Here is a 24,334-nt window from a genome sequence, read left to right as displayed (position 1 = left end):
GATGTGTTGTGACCAGGACACAGATTACATGTCTTGGTTTTTGGATCTATACTTTTCATTTTCCCGGATAAAAATCCTAATGAAATGTCGATCATATCAAACATGACGGCCAGACAAGCTGGCGTCGCCAAGGACATGTCAGCCGTTGAAAACACGGCGAATCCCTCGTGTTTCCGTCTTTCCGAGGAGAAGTTTTGTTCAATAACATGCCACGGATGTCTATCACGGTAGCACAGTGATCAGCATGTAATAATATATTGTTGTAAAGAATCAATCAGGAGTTATATATCATATGGAGATTATTATACGAGGATGTATGTCATACGGATTTTTTTGAAACAAGTGGCAGATTTCTTGCATTTCCGAAGCGAGAGCGAGAGTAATTCACGAATTCTTACATGAATATTGCATATAGGGGAGTGTAATAATTTCTTAATCCTTTTGAGGTCCCCTTTAGAAAAATGCACTCATCACGACTACCGGAATTCAATATGGGTAAATATGCGTTTGGAATATGACGCCACTTTACGTTAGATATACCACAGCGTTACTATGGTGACTTGATATTTTGATTATAATAAAAGGCAAGAGTGTGGTATCAAATTTATTATACAAAAGTAGAATTTCATCGACATTTATTAAAGCATTGGTGAGGCTGATATAATAAATTATTTTTTTGTGACGTACTACTGTCACAGAATATCCCAGATGTCCCATGTCTTAATGTGATATTACAATACACAGCATCAACAAGTAGAGGAATATTATTAAACAGGTTGGAGGAAACAAAGAAAACTATAATATTTCATCATAAGAAGACGTCACAAAAACATCAACAGATTGAATAATGTTGCATATAAAGTCTTGAGATCAATAAAACATTTGATTTGCAAGGGCAGCTGCATTTGATTCAACACAGAAAACTCAATTTACCTCATTCGGAAATTACCATCAGTGTCAATGTACAGAGCCATACCTTGGCCTTCATGCCATCATCCAGTAGCTATTGTATGGGTTCGCTATTATGTCCGAAGCAAAGAACAAGAAAGAAAGCTGGTGAATCATGGATAATAAATACAACGCTGACAGGTACACTTTATTACTTTGGAGACGATGGTGGGTAGATATATAGAGGATGAAAGAGATGTAGGTTAGCCAGACAGTTGGTAGGTATACAAGGGATGGCAGATATATAGGAGAAGGTGGATGTATATGAGAGGGTAGATACATAGGGGATGGTAGATAAATTATATAGGAGAGGGTAGATGTATAGGGGAGGGTAGATATATAGGGAAGGGTAGGTATAAAGGGGAGGGTAGATATATAGGGAAGGGTAGGTATAAAGGGGAGGGTAAATATATAGGGGAGGGTAGATATAAAGGGGAGGGTAGATGTACAGGGGAGGGTAGATATACAGGGGAGGGTAGATATATAGGGGATGGTAGATAAATTATATAGGAGAGGGTAGATCTATAGGGGAGGGTAGATATATAGGGAAGGGTAGGTATAAAGGGGAGGGTAGATATATAGGGAAGGGTAGGTATAAAGGGGAGGGTAGATGTACAGGGGAGGGTCGATATACAGGGGAGGGTAGATATATAGGGGATGGTAGATAAATTATATAGGAGAGGGTAGATGTATAGGGGAGGGTAGATATATAGGGGAGGGTAGATATATAGGGGATGGTAGATAAATTATATAGGAGAGGGTAGATGTATAGGGGAGGGTAGATATATAGGGGAGGGTAGATGTACAGGGGAGGGTAGATATATAGGGGAGGGTAGATATATAGGGGAGGGTAAATATACAGGGGAGGGTAGATATATATAGGGGAGGGTAGATATATAGGGGAAGGTAGATATATAGGGGGGTAGATATATAGGGAGGGTAGATATACAGGGGAAGGTAGATATATAGGGGGGTAGATATATAGGGAGGGTAGATATACAGGGGAAGGTAGATATAGAGGGGAAGGTAGATATAGAGGGGAGGGTAGATATACAGGGGAGGGTAAGCAAGCCAGACAGTATGTAGATACATAATGGTTTACATCCATCTGGAGAACTCAAACTAACAAAGAAGAAGATGCAAACAGAGAATGGTGTCAGATGAAATGGCGTAAAGGTGGTGATGAATGTGCATGATTTCTGTTACATTGTCGGATAATTCTGGAAGACACACAACGGGGCGAGAAACAAACTGGAATCAACCCGGATCAAATTCAATTCAAGTCGTCAGAAACAAATCCAAAATCCTAAATTGAAAAACAAAATAAACAATTGAAGAAAAATATTTTCTTGGAGAAAACAACCAGTTATGCCCCTGTCCCTCCCAATAAAATTGCAAGTATTAAAAGTGATGACAACCATTAATAAGATATTTGAGATAATGAGAAGTAATCTTCTCTTTCATAATTATCTCCCCTTAGTTGACCTCTTGCTTGTATTTGTCAATTGCAGATTGACCAGATTTGATGTTGATTGCGGCAGCACATGATGTGACGCGTCTTTTGTCAGAGCCACATCCTGCTGCGTCGTCAACTTCTAACCTACATGCGTGTCTTATTTTAAAACGAGGGGACGGGTGGCCGTCCCTTAGGCACGCCAGAAACCTTGGGTTCTTTAACCGCCTTGCCCTGATGTTGTTTCTAGGTTTGTCAGTACTATACCCATGATCGTGGGTTTCACCAAAATGGCAAACGTCTGAGATCTGCATCACTTCGAACTTTCCTCCCACATTAAACTGAAACGCCTCGATATAACTGGGATACTGTTCAAAGCGGCGTAAAACGCACACACTCTATATATAAACGATATTTGACTCCTCCACTTAACTCAACTTTAACCATTGGAAGACCCGACCATACAAGCATAAACGCCTTAATACTGACTTGTAATATTGATTTGTTGAAACTAGTGAAGTAGTTCTGAATCACCCATCACTAGCATATCCGTTCATGTGTATCGAAAACATAACAAGACTTACTCTGAAGCATACGCTTGCTTCAAATCAATCAAACATAAATTATATCGAAATCGATTTTTGCACACCGTGAAACCTATTTGCTAGGATTTTGGTACGTCTCTCTTCTTTAACCCTGAAGGCCCAATTCTCAGTCCGAGTATAAAAAAGGTTTCTCCGGAAGCGCTCGTTAAATCTCCATCATCCTCATTCTTCAATTCTGATATGATCTGGTTCCTCATCAGTTGACTCTGGGACTTCGCGGTGAGCACGTAACGGTTACAAGGCGTTTTATATCCGGGCGTTTGAAATAACCTTTGGAATGTTGATCTTCTGTGGCGTCGTAAGGAGGGATAATATCCTTGTATTTGGTTCGTCGTCTTTCCGTGATGATTCCGTCGTTGACAAATTGTAACTCCCGCAACTCCATCTCGTCAGCATTTGGTGTGAGGCGACATTTCCGACGGAAACTAAGCTTGTTGAGGCTCCTGCTGGAATGCTGTGACTCCTGTAAACAAACAAATTGATGGTTACTGTGGTGATATATGTTAAAGGCAGTCATCAAGCGATACCCAATGGTTGGAACACCTAAAGTAGCACGTGATTAAAATACCCACCTGTGGCATTCACTTTCTGCACATTACACCTTCGTTATACCTACAAGTTTAGGACTATGATGATATATGTTTAAGGCAGTCATCAAGCGATACCCAATGGTTGGAACACCTAAAGTAGCACGTGATTAAAATACGCCACAGTGGCATTCCCGTTCTGCACAGGACACCTTTGTTATACCTACCAGTTTAGGACTTATGTGTGTAAAGACCCAGTGACGCTAAAATAGCACGATAATATAAGCCTCCTTTTGGATTAAGCAGCGCTTGGAGTGAACGCTCGATGTCTACCTGTATTTAGCTATCGTGTAGTGGTTGTTTCATAAAGAAGTTCTTTAGCTTTGTTAAAAATAATCTTCTAGAATGTAGAATGAAGTACAAGACTTCCAATTGACGATACTGTACTGAAACTGTACTGGGCTTATAAATAATGTACATCGGTGCACGGGAGGCCAAGTCGTTTAAGGGCAACAATTACCCCCCCTCCCCCCGCACACTGTGTACGTTATACCCTAAACCTGCCAGAGCTCCCCGTTGCGTATGTGTCAATTGGGCTAACTATACGAGGATATATTAATTGTTGTAATGTTTTGTTTGTTTGTTTGTTTGTTTGTTAAGTCTGGACCAGGCAATCTAGTGATTGACATCATGAGCATAAATCAACGCAATGGGTATACGATGACATGCATAAACCAAGTAGGCGAGCCTGACCACCCGATCCCGTTAGTCGCCTCTTCAGACAAACATGGGTTCCTGAAGTCCAGGGGCGGTCGGGTAGCCTAGTGGTTAAAGCGTTCGCTCGTCACGCCGAAGACCCGGGTTCGATTCCCGACATGGGTACAGTGTGTGAAGCCCATTTCTGGTGTCCCCCCGCCGTGATATTGCTGGAATATTGCTAAAAGCGGCGTAAAACCATACTCACTCACTCCTGAAGTCCAATTCTAACCCGGATCTTCACGGATATGTTGTAATATAAATAATCCTATATGATATTCCGACGCTAACGCGTTAAGCAGAGAAAATGACGGATGATGCATATGATTAATCCTGCAATTGATTATTTGTATACTTTTTCAGATGTATATGTATCATGTTTAAACGGAGCTTTAAAAAGAAATTATACCTCTCAGTTGATTTTATCATATGTTTGATTTTCAATTGGAAATATTTTAAGTTAGCAATATTATGAACAAACTGCCCTGTACTGGCGCCTAGTATGCACTTAAAGAATAATTCATCATGGTTATATTTTTAAAAATATCATTTGATTTGAAGCTTTAAAAATAAAAATATGTTTTGTACTTAATACACAACAGGGGTTTCTTAGACACATAATCTTTGAAAATCAATACGTTTGTCTTTTTTCACCACAAGTTTACATTTAAAACAGGTAGGGGTGATGAGGTTACAAATTTATTTCTTATCCCAGTCTGCATTAGACGAATGTATTTTGACACAAAATTACACAGCCACAGATAAATTTTTACAAACTGTTGCAGGAATAAGTGATCATCATAGGCATAATTAAAGAGTTCTTTCAGTATTCAATTCCATAAAATTACCCTCAGTTTATATTGTCCTTTGTAGAAATATATTTCCCAGACGTTTCAATCAATATGTCAATGGTTAGGCGGGGTTGAATAACACACAGTGACTTGTGATTAAATAAAGCGTACGTAAAATGTCTGAATATTAACTCCCAGACCGTCGCCTGTGTCCATGAACCAAACTCTACATTAAGTAAAGTTTACGTAATTTTAATGTCTGTATATACACTTTGTGGCAAGAGACGTTCTAATCGAGGGGTACATTCAACAATTTGCTTCCGACCATGAAGATATTGTTCTGAAACTATGATACTCTACATCCCCCATCAACCTTGTGTCTACAGCATGTAGTGTCGGTACGGTTACTGAACATACACTCTCAAACAGAAGTCTTTGGATCCCAAACAACAGCATTAAGTTGCTCTATGTGTATTTGAACACATTCACATCAACCTCGTGTCTACAGCATGTAGTGCCAGTACGGTTACTGAACATACACTCACAAACAGAGGTCTTTGGGTTCCAAACAACAGCATTAAGTTGCTCTATGTGTATTTGAACACATTCACATCAACCTCGTGTCTACAGCATGTAGTGCCAGTACGGTTACTGAACATACACTCTCAAACGGAGGTATTTGGATCCCAAACAACAGCATTAAGTTGCTCTATATGTACTTGAACGTGCTTTTGATTGATTCGAAACATATGTTTTGTTTAAGAGTTTTGAATGTTCATTCCTAATTATTATGTATTGTGTGGAGCAAAACTAAACTAATATATTTATCCCGCACGCTCTCACCGCAATGTTATGACAGCATATGCCAAATAGGAACTGGGAGATGTGCTTGAACGCGGCATGAAGGTACCTGAACGTGGTATGGTCATGGGGTGGGTTTATGCAGACATGGTATGGCAAACGGGGAAGGTATAAGACAAAACGATGAAGATGGTATGGTCAATGAAAACATGAATGATGCGATAGGATGTGAGAAAAATATACTTGTTATGGTCATAGCAAATGAAAGTTCCAATATCATGTATCGAGTGTTGTCTGTTTTACGTTTTGCTACTCCATACATGACATCCAAAATCATCTTCCCGAGGCAGGGACATAATTGACTGTAAAAATCCAGTTTCCACCCTTGCCGAAGTAGGCTTGAATTTCTGGGCTCGATCGTAGCGCCACCAGTGGCTATTACGAGTAATGCCCTTATATGTCCCTCCTATTACCCAATCAGATTCCACCTCTCATATATCACTTGCATTTACTTCAAACAAAATGGTCGCGTACAGTCAAGAAGATCTGATCAATAATCATACTCTACATTGTAATTAAATGCATCACTGTCCGTGAATGCCTTGATTAAAACCACAAAAGATTTAGAATATATCTGTTGACGCCGAGTTGGCGGTACACATGCTTTGCAAATCCTGCAATCAACCGAAATCTGCTCGGCAGTTTACGAACCGGATGTCGATTTCGTTACGCGATTTTGATTGGACTATGCATAGACTCGTCAGTCCAGCCATAATGAAACTCCATAATTCCAACCTAGTTCGGCAAGGATGGAAACTGGACTTTTATAGTCAGTTCACTACCTTGCCTTTGGAAGACGATCCAAAAGGTGAAAGAGGCTCGTTCTTTACTAGGTATGTGACGATGATACTTTAAAGCGGCCCTTTCAAGGTTGATGTGTGTTTGACCATCGACTTAGCAAGGACCTGCTCTGGTATTGGATCGAACTGTAACCTAACCTCAATCGTCTTTACAGTGACACTCACATGATTAAGCAGAGCAGAGCAGAGCAGAGCAGAACCTCATTCCACTCAAGACTATGTTGATAGTAAGTTCAAGATAGAAGAGTAGCACCTTTGTTTGTGATGACGACTATTTCACATTTGTTACAATCAAGTTACTTTAAAACAGTTATACGATTGTAATAAACAGACGATTTCAAACACCGAATTTCCCTTCCTAAAATATGCAGATATGTAAGAATTCTTACGTCGTTAAGACAGTCACATAGAAAATGATAATTGCATTCATCACATAATTAACATGTAGCGGCCATAAAATTTCCGAGTCCCGTGATGGGATTCGAACCACGGACCTTCTGGTCCGAGATCCTTCTTGCCCACATGACCAAAGAGGTTAACCCCGTCAGCAAGCCGACAAGGTAAGGATGTCATCTGTGGGACGACTCCACGCCCTGCTACATACAGAACCGTTTATCGATAGGTATGTTATTCCATCTCTTTCTCAGTTGGTAGTCGATGACACGAGGATCTAAATTTTAACAGTGAACGGATTACGCGGAAAAACCAGATCGCACAGGTATAAAATATAGTCAAAGAAGACAGAAACATTAAGTTTGATTCATGTCTTAAATACGCCCAACATGTCAAGACATTGTATGTATAAATACATTCTGAATATCTTTCATTAACGAACTAGAGATATGTGTTCTCGTTATGATACGTTTATCCAGGTTAAAGTAATTTTAAGGCAGAACGAGCTGGTGATCGAGCTGGTGCACACAGTTGACATTGGCCATCACAACATTTCCTCATCACATCGTGTGTGGACTCGCTGTTCTCTCATGCCTCATTGCGTGTTCATTTGCCTTCCATGGAAGCCATCAGAAGGGAACACATCCCCTGTATAATCTAATGCCAACTGTTAAATTAAGGAAACTAAGGGTTCTCGGGGTGTTCTTGAGTGAGGCTCAGAAACTGTAACACCGTGTTAGTAACACTACGTGTTAACTTGTGATGGGTGTCGTTGGGTCGATGACATGGCGCACAATAAACATGACTGATTGATATTTAATTGTATGCGGGTCATACAGCTTGTATTTGTATGCGTGTATGCCCCTCTCCCTCGTAATATTATTAGGAATAGCTCACTTCAGTGACTGCAGTAACTTTGCACTAGAATTCCCAAACTTCAATATGTCCATTTAACTTAAAATATTGGCCTCCACGCTTTATCCAAATTACCGTATATATGTCAGGTTCTGACTTTCCTCTGTCCAGGTGATAATTATATAATACAGTTGTATGGCCATGATTACTGGGCCACATTTCCACACCTCACGGGTGCTTGCGACAGAATTATTACGCTGGTCAATGCATCAGTGTGCACTCGATTTTCATTCTCAGCTCCCTGAGGAGTATACAACAAATCTATAGTACATATTTCAAATGTAGTACAAGGGGTTCTCTAAAATCTATTTGAAAATCTGGTTTACCTTGAATAGCGCAATTGCAGCCTCCATTTCACCAGTTAACTTTTTGCCATATATTTCTTCTAATTCTTGAATATAGCCCTCCATGTTGCATTGCGGGAGCACAGAATCTTTACCTTTCTTTTTATGGTCCTTGGTTTGTTCCGCGGAGGACATTGTTGAGTATACTGTTAAAGGTACTTTTTTATATGTAATTAAAGAAAACAATTAAACGGAATAGTTTAAATCTCAACGAAAACAGTGCAGGTTGTATAGCACTGAAATGTACACCGATCCTCTGATTAACACAGCGTCTGATCAACGAAAACGGTATCTCATATAAGTGTCTCTCATGACATGGGTTTTCTACTCTGTCGATCACACGCAGATCTCACACCCACTATAAAGTGTGACACTGTGTCAACCTAAGACAGTTCTATCTATGAAGACGTAGGGCGAGGGGGTCAGCCAATCGATGTCAACTTTAAAATCCACAGAACCAATCGGAACTGAAGAACTGACATACCGTCGTCATGACTACCAGAATCAACAGGATTCCTCTTACAGGTTCTGTCGTATTGTATTGAAAATATCTGTCAGGCACAACCCATACACTTATCTGTAATAAATACTGCAATACGTGTATCTCCCAACTAGAGTTTTATAGAGTGTTTATCGACTTGCCTGAACAATTACATTGATCAGGAAAGTGGAAGGGATATTTGTGTTTGTACCAATGCCTGTTTAGCCTGTGAGCCGAACCAGATACCGTTGTATGCTCTGAGCCTACAGGATAGGCAATAATCGCTTCAGTAAGTAAACGTTTTGTTCGCTGTCTCAGGTTTAAGGATCATCAAAACGACTGGCAAACTGTAACAGTGAATAGAATCGATAGCTTGAAATACAAGCTTAAGATAACACGCTTAAGTAACAAGCCTTGGTTGGATATAGATTGGTGTTGAATTAGAGTTTCATGAAATGTGAACAAGAGAAATAACTTGAGTGAGTGAGTGAGTTGGATTTAATGCCGCTTTTAACATTATTCCAGTTATATCGCGGCGTGTCAGCTTAATGTGGGAGGAAAGCCCAAAGTGATGCAGGTATCAGACGTAACCACTTCGGTGAAACCCACTTGCACGGGTATGGTGCTGACAAACCTAGAAACATAAAAGGGGCGAACCAGGATTCGAACCCACAATCATAGGTTTCTGGCGTGCCCAAGGGACGCAACTCTGCACAGCGAATCGCGGCGCCTTAGATGACTGCCCCCCCCCCCCCCCCCGAAATAACTTGAAGCAAGTAAATAGTTCGATTTGACAAATATACTGAACAAAAAACGTTAGGGACAATGGGGAATAATTTTTATGAAAACTTCTTTCTCATTCCATCATTGATTTAACAAGCGCTTCTGATGTGTCTGATGTCGCCCTTGGTTTATAAGTGCGTTAAATGCTCTATTCTGAACTGGTGAACCTGAATGACCATGAAGAGTCATTATTTTGTGTATTTTAAAAAAGATTACGTAACCGAGTCCCTTTGTGTAATTAGTTTTGTACATATACATATACACATTTCGCGACACCGTGCTGCTTGGGTTATAGTATGTCCAGTTCGTTGAACAATTCAGTTAAATGGGCATTCAGCATGCAAACTAACAGCATTAAAGGACCCAGTTTGTTACACTAGATTCTCAATACAATACAAATAACACGGTATGAATCAAACACGTGTAACAAATTGCATGACCTCGGTAAATATAGGAATGTTTACGGGCACCTGATGTGTAGTTAGACAAGTGCTTGACTTGAGATACACGCGTGATGCACAATTGAACACATCACACAATGGTGACAGTTATATATATCGGCTGTGTTGGAGCATATGCAGCCTCGGCGGTGTCACGAACACTGGCTACAACCTCAGAGGTAGTCCTCAGAGGCGCAGCTATTGGCAGCAGACACCGTTTAGTTTTATTTCATATAAATTCAGTCAACTCTCGACATAACGAATCTCTTGTGAATGTACAATGATATTCTATTTTGCATAGAAAAAAAACTTTAATTGCAACTTTTCTGGGGTATGAAGGGGCGGTCGGGTAGCCTAGTGGTTAAAGCGTTCGCTCGACACGCCGAAGACCCGGGTTCGATTCCCGACATGGGTACAATGTGTGAAGCTCATTTCTGGTGTCCCCCGCCGTGATATTGCTGGAATATTGCTAAAAGCGGCGTAAAACCATACTCACTCACTCACTCTGGGGTATGAAAAGGTTTGAACCTTTATCACGAGTGGGTGTGTATTGGTACCGCTGCATCTTTTGTGGAGACCAACCATCATAAGAGTGAATATGAGCTGACGTCACTTCTAGAAATATTCCAGCAATATCACATCGCGGGACACAATTGATGGCCCCCCATGTGGGGAATCGAACCCGGGCCTTCGGCCTGACGTGCAAACGATTTAACCACACCTCACCGCCCCCATCGCCATTGGAACCAAGGTACAACATTAAATGGGTTTTTTCGTTGTATTTAGGTAGCTTTGTCGAGATGATGTGAAAGCCACAATAAAACTACAATAATTTCACTGGGATGGTTGTAGCGTTGTCGGCGTTCGTGATCTGGTTAAGTTAATAACACTCGTAGCGCAGTTTACTATCGGCTCAGCCTACGTTTCCTCGTGATACCAGTAAAAGGTAACCCATCCAACCGGCGCACTGTTATAACAATTGGACTTTGTTTTATCTAGATTTGACCGCCTCCTTGGCCAAGTGGGTAGAGCGTCTGCCCTGAGAGGTCGGTGTTTGATCCCGGAGTATATTGTGTCAAAGATGCAAATATCGCTATATAGATGCAAAAGTTAAACCCCATTTCATCTCGCCTTTATCCAGATTTGATCGGATCCCTAACGTGTCAAAATATCACCTTCTATTTCAAGAATCCTGAACAGATACCTCATCTGACGGTCTTTCAGCCTCCAAAGCAACCATGCAGTATTAATTCAGTATATAAACATTTAATTGCCATTGAACAGCTTCCAAAGATACATAACAGGTCGTTTCCGTTCAAGAGGCCAATGGTTAATGAATGTTTAAAATGACGTGACTCGTGCGAGGATAACGTTAAGTACAGTCAATGGACTATATCTCAGAGAGACGGAGAGTATCCCGGACGTTTTATTGCGGGTGCGTATCACTTCAGATATATACGCATCACTGAATCATTTAGGAACATCCATGGCTCGAGGTTCAAGGGGTGTTGTAAGGACTGACGGCGATTCAGGACGCCGTAAATAAGCAGTAAACCATATTATCGATTGTTTAGAATTCGTACTTGAAAGACATTAAGGAGAGCTACAACTTGGGGTGAACGTACCAGCAACTCAAACAATGTAATTTGGAAAAAAATTATCTTTACAAGCTTGTTATTTTTCTGTATGTGCATACTATATTGATTTGTTAGTATTGAACTGTATGGAGGGTAGAGAAACATCGACCCAAGCTGTATAGCGGATACTGTATAGTTGGTGTTGAGCAAACAGATACATTATAAGAATAGTCTATATTTGATAGCTGATGTTACGGAAACAGATACACGGGCGGTATAGCTGATATTGTATATATGATGTTGAGGAAACAGATAAACGGGCTGTATAGCTGATATTGTATAGATGATGTTGAGGAAACAGATAAACGGGCTGTACAGCTGTTATTGTATAGATGATGTTGAGGAAACAGATAAACGGGCTGTATAGCTGATATTGTATAGATGATGTTGAGGAAACAGATAAACGGGCTGTACAGCTGTTATTGTATAGATGATGGGGAAACAGATACATGGGCTGTGTAGCGGATATTGTATAGATGATGTTGAGGAAACAGATAAACGGGCTGTATAGCTGATATTGTATAGATGATGTTGAGGAAACAGATAAATGGGCTGTGTAGCGGATATTGTATAGATGATGTTGAGGAAACAGATAAACGGGCTGTATAGCGGATATTGTATAGATGATGTTGAGGAAACAGATACACGGGCTGTATAGCGGATATTGTATAGATGATGTTGAGGAAACAGATAAACGGGCTGTATAGCTGTTATTGTACAGATGATGTTGAGGAAACAGATAAACGGGCTGTATAGCTGTTATTGTACAGATGATGTTGAGGAAACAGATAAACGGGCTGTATAGCGGATATTGTAGACTAAAATCTAGTCTCTGAAATGAACATATCGTACATAAAAAAACAGTTGTTTAGTTATCTTAATAAAAATATAATAAAAAGGAGCCCAGTGACTCTCTTCATTTTCAGATACAGACTTGCATGGGCTGTATTTGATATATATTTGTATCAGGGTCTGTAAGACAGACTACTGATATTGTATAGATGATGTTGAGGAAACAGATAAATGGGCTGTGTAGCGGATATTGTATAGATGATGTTGAGGAAACAGATAAACGGGCTGTATAGCGGATATTGTATAGATGATGTTGAGGAAACAGATACACGGGCTGTATAGCGGATATTGTATAGAACGATGAAGAAACATGCGGATGAGAAACGTGTTTATATCTAGTACCACGCTTCCAACCACTAGGTTTCCTGGCCTGGACTTGATTATTTACAGGTCGTCGTGTTTTGCTTAAATTTTGCTGACGTGCCTTAAAACTATCACCCACTTCCAAACATGACTCACGTGACATTTATAGGGTAGAGAAACATTTAACCAAGCTGTATAGCGGATACTGTATAGTTGGTGTTGAGCAAACAGATACATTATAAGAATGGTCTATATTTGATAGCTGATGTTACGGAAACAGATACACGGTCTGTATAGCTGATATTGTATATATGATGTTGAGGAAACAGATAAACAGGCTGTGTAGCTGATATTGTATAGATTATGTTGAGGAAACAGATAAACGAGCTGTATAGCGGATATTGTATATATGATGTTGAGGAAACAGATTAACAGGCTGTGTAGCTGATGTTGTATAGGTTATGTTGAGGAAACAGATAAACGGGCTATATAGCTGTTATTGTATAGATGATGTTGAGGAAACTGATAAACGGGCTGTATAGCTGATATTGTATAGATGATGTTGAGGAAACAGATAAACGGGCTGTGTAGCGGATATTGTATAGATGATGTTGAGGAAACAGATAAACGGGCTGTATAGCGGATATTGTATAGATGATGTTGAGGAAACAGATACACGGGCTGTATAGCGGATATTGTATAGAATAATGAAGAAACATGCGGATGAGAAACGTGTTTATATCCAGTACCATGCTTCCAACCACTAGGTTTCCTGGCCTGGACTTGATTATTTACAGGTCGTCGTGTTTTGCTTAAATTTTGCTGACACTCACTTCCAAACATGACATTTATACCATATTAATGCATTCGTGTTTTTATTCATGAGTATCAAGTGGCCATTCGACATGAACGTGAACATCGATATCATTGGATTGGTATATCACACTGGCTCTTTGCATAGTTACATCATGTAGTTAGCAGCAGCGTCCTGCCACGTTGTACACCAGCTACAAAATGAATATCACGAAACAGGAAGTCACTGTTACTGTGATCATACCAAGGGACCAATTTAGGTGACAGTTTTATTAAAATACATAACATTGAATCTATTTGTTTTAGTGAAGACGTTGTTTTCAATACCCTGCTGAAAAGAAGTGTAATTATTTGATTGATTTCTTGGGACGATGTTTGCATGGATCGTCCGGCGAACCGTCGACATCATGTTTGTCAGTGAACCAATACTGGTGAGTGAGTATGGTTTTACGCCGCTTTTAGCAATATTCCAGTAATATCACGGCGGGGGACACCAGAAATGGGCTTCACACATTGTAGCCATGTCGGGAATCGAACCCGGGTCTTCGGCGTGACGAGCGAACGCTTTAACCACTAGGCTACCCGACCGCCCCTGAACCAATACTGGAAGGCCAAGGCTAACCCGGAGGTTTGAGTACTGTGAAGACTTAATGGTGACTTGTTCCGATCCTTTGCTACACTTTTATTCACTATTCAAATTTCTTGTTCTAATTGTTCCACCTGGAATAAACTTAAGACACATCTTTACCTACGGGGGCACGAACCTGGGTCTTAGGTGTGACGAGCGAATACATCAACCACTGCTCTTAACCCATAATGTCACGCTCAAAAGGTTTCAAATACACAGCTCTCACATTTAACTGTTAAAGGTATACTAATTTGTTTTTACCTTCACCCTTGACACAGCCATTGTTAATAATTAAAATAAAATAAACTATTTCTAAACGTCTATAACTTGCGTCCCATCGGGGTTCCCTCCTACATCTAACTGCAAGCTGTAGTATAACTGAAGTAATGTTCAATACGGCGTTTAGCTGATGTTATTTAACAGTTATGTTATTTTAGGGCTCAGTCACATATTCAGGATTTTTACTGCCGTCCTTGATAGGACTATTCCCGATTAAAATTTGTCAAAAGTCGGACCAAGATCCTGTGATTCGTGGCGGAAAATTCACAAACAATCAGATATTGTTCAGGAAGCGTCCCGATTCAGCCGTTTCCAGCCGAATTCGTCCCGATTCTCAATCCGAATCTAATCTGATTTGTATCTTCCGCATGGTAAAAAACGACCGAATCTGTCCCGACAGCGTCCCGATTCTCCCGAATGCGATCCCATAGACATCAGACAGTGACCGGACAGTGAACCGACAAAGACGGTTCGCATTCGGCAAGATCTGGACGCAATCTGGACTCATTCGACAAGAAACGGCAATTAACAATTCATGCCCGTTCATCACGACAGCGCCCCGCTCCACAGGACACCGTTCAGACAACACAGAACATTGTTACAATTTTGATCCGATACAGCAGATTCGGGCCTTACATTTACTACATTTGTGAAAAGTTATTTCGTTTTGTTTGTTTGTTGTTTAACGCCACGCTCAGCAATATTACAACTATATGACGGCGGTCAGTAAATAATCGAGTCTGGACTAGACAATCCAGTGTTTGACAGCATGAGCATCGATCCACGCAATTTGGGATACAATGACATGCATCAACGAGCCTGACCACCCGTTTGGCGCCTCTTACACAAGCACGGGTTGTTGCAGACCAATTCCAAACCCGATCTTCACGTGTGTGTGAAAGGTCGGCGGCAACAAAGGTCAGTAATGTACAAAGACGAGACTGACCTTGTGTGACCTGACGGCCTTGTTTCTCTCCATCATGGCGCGGACGTTGGGGGACATGAAGTAGTGTTTGGCGTATTTGTCACCCACGGCGTCGTATTGGGGGATGATTGGATTCCTCCCCGACCGGCTGGACGTCGTTGTCTTGACGCTGTCGTTGACGAAGTTTTCCTCCAGCCCCTTCAGTGTCGGAATGGGCGGGAGGGACCGGATGGAGGACGGCACCCGGTCTCTGTGCCACAAAGGGCTGCCGTACACTACCCATGATGACTTGCTGAGTGTTGATGATGCCTGTTTGTGTAGAAGACAGCGAACATTACCATCGGGCTTTGTAATAAAGTAACACTTCTAAAATGCTACCGTAGAGCAGGACATGCTTACCCTATTTGAGAAAACCGGATAAAATATAGAGGCATACAGTGTAAAATGATCTCGCCAGCGGCGGGTATGGGCCACCGTAAGAACACTTGTTATCATCATTGATTTTCAACGATCACTGACATAATTTTTTATCACAATTTTGCCTATTGGGCCCAAAAGAATCTATTTCGGCAGATAATCGATACTTGTTGCACTCTGGCGTTGACGGTTTACATTTACATTGGATATTGTACTATTGTCAGTATATTATGGTCAGATAATGTCGATTTATGATCGTAATGTTTCTTCATTATTTTTATCGAAATATTGTTGCAAATATACACATTATGTGAAACAATTAAATATTACCTGTAACTTAAACGATGATTAATCATTTTCATTGTATATATTTATATGATATTAAAATTCTATAGCTATATCGTTTAATACGGTTTCTAGAATTCTAAGACTTTGTCAGGGAAACCATTCGAATCAAAATAGTTTGTATATGATACAAAAAAGTGCAGAAGGATAAAAGTAAGTAGGTGTGTAAATGTGATCATAATCGCGTCCAAATGTCAACGATATTACATTACATGGAACGTTCATAATCAAATTACGTTTTAGAATAACAACAGTCATAAACTGACATTTGATACGGAGTTTACTTGCGTGCAAACCGCTGATTATAGATAACGGAGTTTTAATGCTAGAATTGATCGTTGAGCGTTGATCGTTAATCAGTATCAGTTAAAAACCAATAAGATTACTACAAATTATAAACAAAACAACGTATGGCCTTTCTGCATTATACTTTTTGGAACAAACATGCAATACATAACTGCCGGACAGAGAAGGTTTGATGGTGGCTAAAATGACACAAATACTTATGCGATGGTGATATATTTTATACGGGTATCGTGGTTGTGTTGTAAACCTGAAGTTGGCAGTGTTTCGGTAACGTTTTAATAAAAAACGTTTGTAATCCAATTTTCAAGTGTATATTTCCTCATCCCGGCAGGCAAGTTATACTTTTATATAAGTCCACATTTATCATGCGTCTGTTGATACTTTGTCTCAAAGAATTTATTTGAATTACAAGTACACATCAACCATTTTTTACAGCGATATAAAAAATAATTATTAAAAACCAACACAATTCTAGGTGTTGTTTTAAATGCTTACATGAGAGCGTTTAGACCCCGCCTTGCTGACCGGCTCCGTCACAACCGTCCCGTCCTCGGAGTCAGGGCCTCGAAGGGGGGCATCCGGCGAGCTCGCCATCTCTACACTGACAGCGGAACGAAGTCTCTGTCTGAATCTCTGATGTTGAAATGTTTCTTTACAGCCTTGAGAGGTGGCTAAATGGCAGGTACTCCTTTGTCTTCGGGGGAATACCACACGCTTAAATATATATTTCACGAACTAGTCTCATGGCCCGGGGTGATTTCAGTCGTTAAGGTTTGTTTTTTGTTATCCAATTAACTGAGTGATAATTTTTGTCTTCTAGGAGTTCGATCTTGATTACTTAGAAAAGGTTCCGCCGTCATCTACATGCTATCTGATTTACAATCATTTCTTGAATCAAAATAATTTTGATTAAAATTCAAAATAATTAATTGCTCCTACATAGGCAAACACACTGATTTCCGACTCGCCTGAAAACACGCCAAGCATTAACTAGCGTCTAACAGACTCCATTAACCAGCTATTATCCCTTTGATAGACCTGCACCTCGTGTTAGCGTTCGTATCCAGTAGCCTGTCGACTGGACTTGCCTCTCCGCCGGGACTGCTCGCGCGCAGTCTAATAGGTTTATAAAATCCAAATCATTGGTGTTCAGGAAACCCTCACTGATCCAGCGATCCGCTTTTCCTTCGATCTATTATGGCTGGTTCGGGGATTCCAATAGAGGGATTACTGTCGTCAACTTGGTGAAAAACGTCTTAGAAATTAGCTAATCCCTCTTGCTTTTACCTTCCGCAATAATCCTGCCAACCCTCGATTGTTAAATATTCATTACGTCCAGGCATTGTGCTGTAAGTGGAAAGAAAGTCTTGTAAACAATGAACCTCTGCACGCAGAATCTATCCGAGCTGCCTGGAAACAACACAAGCAATGCTATACGTTTGATTGATATTTGTGTCTGATGACCCCCTCGACAGCTCTGTTTCATGACATTAATCCTCAGTTTTAGAACTTTCCTACTTTTAGGACTGTTGGTAGTCTCCCCATTTGCAATGCTCAATCAAGCAGCAGCGTAATTCCTATACCGTGTCTACATGCCATGCTGGAGTTTGAAGGGTGCTGAAATATATACCATGACCTGTCTCTTCATATTGGGCTAGTGTTTCGATTCAATACTCTGATAGTACGTATGTATAATATCACTGTCAAACAGTCTACACCGTGTGAACTTTAGGGTTCAACGAATTCTCATATATGTTGCAACTAGTTTGGTCGGCTCCATTTAGTTACGCTAGAAGCGAGTAGGATCACTCTGTTTCTTAAAACGGTACACGACCCCTTGTTCTATAAATTGCTGGGCAATTATAAATATACGCATGAAAATTTGAAAATTACAAAGGCTATGAAAACGTTACTGGGCTGAAAACAGTCATCGAAACACTGCAAGCTTAAAGTCCAAAACAGAACTATGATACCCGTATGAAACACATCGCCATCGAATAACCAACTGTTTGCGTCATTTGTATCCATAATGAAACATAGGTGTATGCTATAAACTGTAGCAGTATCGCGAGGGGTACATGTAGTTTATGCGTTCTGCGTTAGGTTTTATATGGCGAGCCGGAGGAGAATGTACCACATGTACCCCGAGTGATCCTGCTATAACGAATTTATCTTAGCCACATGTTTTAAACTGCCATTGTAAATGAATTAAAACATATTCAAAATGATAGAAAATAGCTGTTCGGTTGACTTCGGTCACGTGACTTTCATTGATTCGGAAAAAGCGGCTCTTTTCTTCGAAGCGGGGTATAAGGCATTTATTCTCCCCGTCAGAAATCCACGCATAGCCTGTTTTCTTCGTGGCGGGGCATACCATGCCGAGATACCATGCCGCAGTTTAACATGAATACCCCACTCAGACACAGTATACTGACTCCGAGCCGACCAGTCCTTGTTTTAGCCCCTTAATGCCGAGCGCCAGACAGGGTAACAAGTACCATCTTTTAACGTCTTTTGGTATGACGCGGCCGGGGATCGAACCCCGGACCTCCCGGAAGCGGTCTTGTGTTAGTTTGAAACCATAATGGAACTCCAGATATACTACCTACAATAATAACATACCAGTGTTTATTATCAGCTGCTTTAATACAAATACACCATTCTAGTATTGAGCGATTTTCTGTGAGTATATGGAGGCACAGCGGATCAGTCGGTTATGGCGCTGCACTTCGCTGTGCAGAGTTGCGTCCCTTAGACATACCAGGAACTATTGTCGTGGTTTGAATCCCATATTCCCCTGATTCTTTTTCTAGGTTTGTCAGCAACATACAAAATACAAAATCATTCTTAAAGGACTGTAAAATACAACCCAAAATTTTCTGCGTAGTTCATCTGGTATCATTTTAAAGGGGGGCACGGGTGGCCCAGTCGTCTAAGGCGCCGCGATTCGCTGTGCAGAGTTGCGTCCCTTAGGCACGCCAGAAACCTATGATTGTGGGTTCGAATCCCGGTTCGCCCCGATTATGTTTCTAGGTTTGTCAGCACCATACCCGTGCTCGTGGGTTTCACCGAAGTGGTAAACGTCTGAGACCTGCATCACTTCGGGCTTTCCTCCCACATTAAGCTGACACCCCGCGATATAACTGGAATAATGTTAAAAGCGGCGTTTAAACCAACTCACTCACTCACTCATTTTATAGTGAAGCTACCTGGACGCGACAGAAACATGTATTGAAGATATACAGATTGTCAGGTTATTTAGACAACATCGCTGCTGACATATGAAAGACAATTATTCTAAATACAATCATAACAAAACATAACACCTTTTTGTAAGCTCAGTTACTTAATATAATACGTCCACTGATATAACTGACCTTCAACACCTGCCTGGATAACATCTCAGCGTTTGTTCAGAATCACTCACCTGAGTTTACCTGGCAGGTGATTCCCCACAGCTATACTCGTGGGATGGGATAGTGTACCACGTGCCATTTTACACGACTGCCACGTGAACGACAGCCTCCCCACCCCATACCTCTACACAATCAGCGGCGGTGATATTCCCATAGGTGTTGATACTCGAGATTTGGCGATAAGGATCAAACTCTTTTAAATAAAAACCCAGCGGCTGTTACACTATATGGGATTGATACAATCAAGAAATAAGTAACATATTCATTAAAATTCCAACATTAAACCTTTTAGAACTCTACTGATGTTAGTACATGTCGAAAATAGTATAAGTGCTTTATTTACAAAATTGCATGATAGGTTTATACTGGTTGTAAGTTCGAAGACCAGAATCCTCCAAATTGGGATCTTGTCAGCTCCATAACCGTGTTCATGGGTTTTACCAAAGTAATACATAAAAAAACAAAACAAAACAAAACACTGGGTGTTTTCCCCGCATAATGCTAACATGCAATATAATCATTCGCGAAATACTGTTCAAAGCACCGTTATATCCAACTCACTCACTCACTCATGCACGCGACCCGTGAAGATCCGGGGTAGAATAAGTCTTAAGAAACCCATGCTTGCCTTAAGAGGCGACTATGCTTGTCGTAAGAGGCGACTAACGGGATTGGGTGGTCAGGCCCGCTAATTTGGTTCATGCATGTCATCGTATCCCAATTGCCTGGATCGATGCGCATGATGTAAATCACTGGATTTTCTGGTCCAGACTCGATTATTTACAGACCGCCGTCATATAGCTGGAATATTGCTGAGTGCGGCATCAAACAACAAACAAACACTCACGCATGCACTGATAGAGTGCAGTTTAAATGACAAGACGCGTGGCTGTTTAGCCTGAGTTGTGCGTTACCTTTCTCCTTCATTTTCTCTTTACTCCTATAGCAGTCTTCCATGTGACTGGGGCGGTCGGGTAGCCTTGTGGTTAAAGCGTTCGCTCGTCACGCCGAAGACCCGGGTTCGATTCCCGACATGGGTACAATGTGTGAAGCCCATTTCTGGTGTCCCCCGCAGTGATATTGCTGGAATATTGCTAAAAAGCGGCGTAAAACCATACTCACTCCATGTGACTGAACGATGTTTACAGCGTACGGAACAAAACCCCTGGAAACTTTATGTCTTGACTGGTATGACATCAAATATAATATCATAATCTTTATTTATGAACAATGTCACAACTATAAATAAGATAAAACGCCGGAGCCGTTTGGTTTTCTAAACAAAATCTTATCTCCCCGTTATGTCAAAGAGAAGCGTATTTAACGTAGATTTGTATTCTCGCTTATCTAACGTCAGATCTTGGAATATTAATGACGGTCAAACCGCCATACCTACTTAAGATAGGGAGCTCGTCTTTAACACTAAGATCAGCCTGCCGAGTGACATAACACTTTAGAGATATTCAGTAGCTTTTCCTAGCAACCGCTGCTATGTAACGAATGTCAGACACAAGTGTATTCAATACGAAAACAATGGCCAACGTCTTGAGTGACAGATAGTTGAACATTGAAGACGAGCTCGATTGTAATATGCCAAACAACATTTCAAAACCTCGCTTCGTTCTCGGGGAAAGATCATCATTGACATATCTGTATGTGTGCGGTTTAGTGTTTAGACAGATACCAGTCTCACATCGATATTCACGGATAAATGTTATTTGTCACTTGGTTATCTGACTGGTTTAAACAATGACTGATCCCCACTCCAGAAGGGAATAATGACTGATCCCTTTGTATGCGTTAAAACAATCACAAACCAGAGCGAGCACGACATTGAAGTTATATCCTGGCTGTAGTAATAAAACTAGTAATCCTACTCAACTCAAATATTGACTATTCAATTTATAGCTGGTAGCATATCTTAAGCCTGCGTTATTATGCTCTCGTTTCTCAAAGTAGGTTTGCATTTTCACTGATATCTTAACTGAACTTACTATTAGGGTTAATAAATATATAATGCCGTAAAATGACTTAAAATAAAGTATTTGATTTTACCCAAATAATATTAAACCGCGACAGGCTGAAAACAGTCACCGAAACACAGCCATGATACCCGTATCAAATACATGATCATTGAATAACCATTTTTGGGTTCAAACATAGGTGTATACTTCCTTTTGCCTGGCAAGTTATTTACGTCTCGAGTGTCGTCTATGAGATTCAAGGTGCTCGAAAAGAGGCATTCGTGGATCATTTATTATTTTCAACAATAAACTTATTTTTTTTAAATCCTTGAACTACTCAGCAAATCACTAGCTGCATATATGCACATTATACATATAGCGCTCTTGCGCCACAAGAACACTCATGACGTTGACGAAACGCCGAGGCCAGTGACCAATGTTTTAATGAATAATAGAATGCACTTTGTGTAATCAAGTTATTGGTCATGGATATACTTTCTTGTGGGCGGAGAGTGCTACCGATAGAGCAGGACGTGAGCTGACTCCAGGTGTCATCACCGATTTTCAATGATCTATACATATAATGTTATCACTCAGTCTGTTTTTACGCCCAGTGGAATCTGTTTTGGTGGACAATCGAAATGATGATTCTCTGACGTTGACGTTATATATTTATTGGTCTGTCCCCGCTCTCTCATCAACGTCACACTTTACTGCTAAAGTATCTTTATAGAAACCCGGAGCGGTCGGGTAGCCTAGTGGTTAAAGCGTATGCTCGTCACGCCGAAGACCCGGGTTCGATTCCCGACATGGGTACAATGTGTGAAACCCATTTCTGGTGTCCCCTGCCGTGATATTGCTGGAATATTGCTAAAAGCGGCGTAAAACCGTACTCACTCACTCACTCAATTATAGAAACCCATCTATTGAAAAATTCGTATTATTTACGAAATGTTATTGTTCTCCTGTTCAAGTCACATATGGCAGATATGTTGAAACTGAACAGAAATATGTGATCTCTATACTGCTGTATGTTCTCTATAATTGTTACCTGCGATAATAAATCTCTGTTCTGTTAAGCAATACTTAAACACGTGGCATACCGGTTCCGCCTATGAAACAATCCGACAACAAACAGTGTAATATGATTTGTTATTATATAACTGAGCTGGAATTATAGCATTATTTAAACCATAATAGTGTTAGTAATAGGATTTAGTAACAGTTAGGAATGGAATTAAGTTACAGAAGGCAAAACATTTATTAACTGTCAATTTGGAAGAGATATTATATGTATATCATTTACATTAATTACCTCACTATTACAGTATTCAATATCGGAAGAGCATTTTACTCGCTAATGTTAGTTTTTTTTGAAAGTGAAAAGACGAGTATCGGAAAAACAACGAGACATTTCGAACTTAATCTACATGCGTAACCATGACACTGGATTGAGATTTCATAGGAAGTACATGCACCTATAACGGGGCGAACGAAAATCTCGCCTACCTGTTTAATCCCCAGTGCAGACGCGGGTGCAGACATATGACTGTGTGTTATACCCCGACACGTCGCAATACATTCCGGCAATGATAACAACTGCTATTGGCGTCTTCTCCGAGTGACGACAACAGTTATCATGAAATCATTACCTGTGCTCCAGCGTCTATTCGACCTGGAAACTGCCAGGAGTTATGGCTTCGTCTCTTGGTTGTCCCACACTGGGCGTCACACATCATGGGCGCACGGTGGCCCAGTGGTTTGAAGCCATGCTGGGGGAGTTTCATTAGTGGCAGATCACAGATCTGATTGTGGGTCGACTCCCTGATTCACTCTAATGATTACTGATTGCTGATCACAAGCCGCATATGGTTGTTTGTCGTAGGTTTGACGCCTATGGTAAACGTGCTTCACCCTCCCTTGTCGTAGGTTTGACGCCTATGGTAAACGTGCTTCACCTTCTCTTGTCGTAGGTTTGACACCTATGGTAAACGTGCTTCACCTTCTCTTGTCGTAGGTTTGACGCCTATGGTAAACGTGCTTCACTTTCTCTTGTCGTAGGTTTGACGCCTATGGTAAACGTGCACCGCCTTCCCTTGTCGTAGGTTTGACGCCTATGGTAAACGTGCTTCACCTTCTCTTGTCGTAGGTCTGACGCCTATAGTAAACGTGCTTCACCTTCTCCTGTCGTAGGTCTGACGCCTATGGTAAACGTGCATCACCTTCTCTTGTCGTAGGTCTGACGCCTATAGTAAACGTGCTTCACCTTCTCTTGTCGTAGGTTTGATGCCTATGGTAAACGTGCACCACCTTCCCTTGTCGTAGGTTTGATGCCTATGGTAAACGTGCATC

The 24,334-nt window shown here is 40.8% G+C and overlaps 1 protein-coding gene across 5 annotated transcripts; it reads right to left on the bottom strand.

Moving 5' to 3' along the window:
* Positions 1-1,926: 1,926 nt before the first annotated feature.
* On the bottom strand, positions 1,927-23,809 carry LOC124116101. 5 transcript variants are annotated; one of them, XM_046477324.2, is made up of 4 exons: positions 23,635-23,809; positions 17,098-17,949; positions 15,556-15,843; positions 1,927-3,469 (listed from the first exon to the last, which is right to left on the bottom strand). In XM_046477324.2, exons 2-4 carry the CDS (start codon positions 17,194-17,196, stop codon positions 3,203-3,205), a joined length of 654 nt encoding a protein of 217 aa, XP_046333280.1. In that variant the 5' UTR covers positions 17,197-17,949; positions 23,635-23,809; the 3' UTR covers positions 1,927-3,202. The 5 variants fall into 5 exon arrangements, with proteins under 5 accessions (XP_046333280.1, XP_046333281.1, XP_046333282.1 ...); XM_046477325.2 differs by lacking the exon at positions 23,635-23,809 and adding an exon at positions 23,492-23,584; XM_046477326.2 differs by lacking the exon at positions 23,635-23,809 and adding an exon at positions 20,933-21,028.
* Positions 23,810-24,334: the final 525 nt, after the last annotated feature.

This window comes from Haliotis rufescens, unplaced genomic scaffold (assembly GCF_023055435.1).
Source record: "Haliotis rufescens isolate VD_foot unplaced genomic scaffold, xgHalRufe1.0.p SCAF_4, whole genome shotgun sequence".
Classification (NCBI taxonomy): Eukaryota; Metazoa; Mollusca; class Gastropoda; order Lepetellida; family Haliotidae; genus Haliotis; species Haliotis rufescens.
Note: the sequence above shows the minus strand (reverse complement) of the source record. Positions and strands in the feature narration are given on the sequence as shown.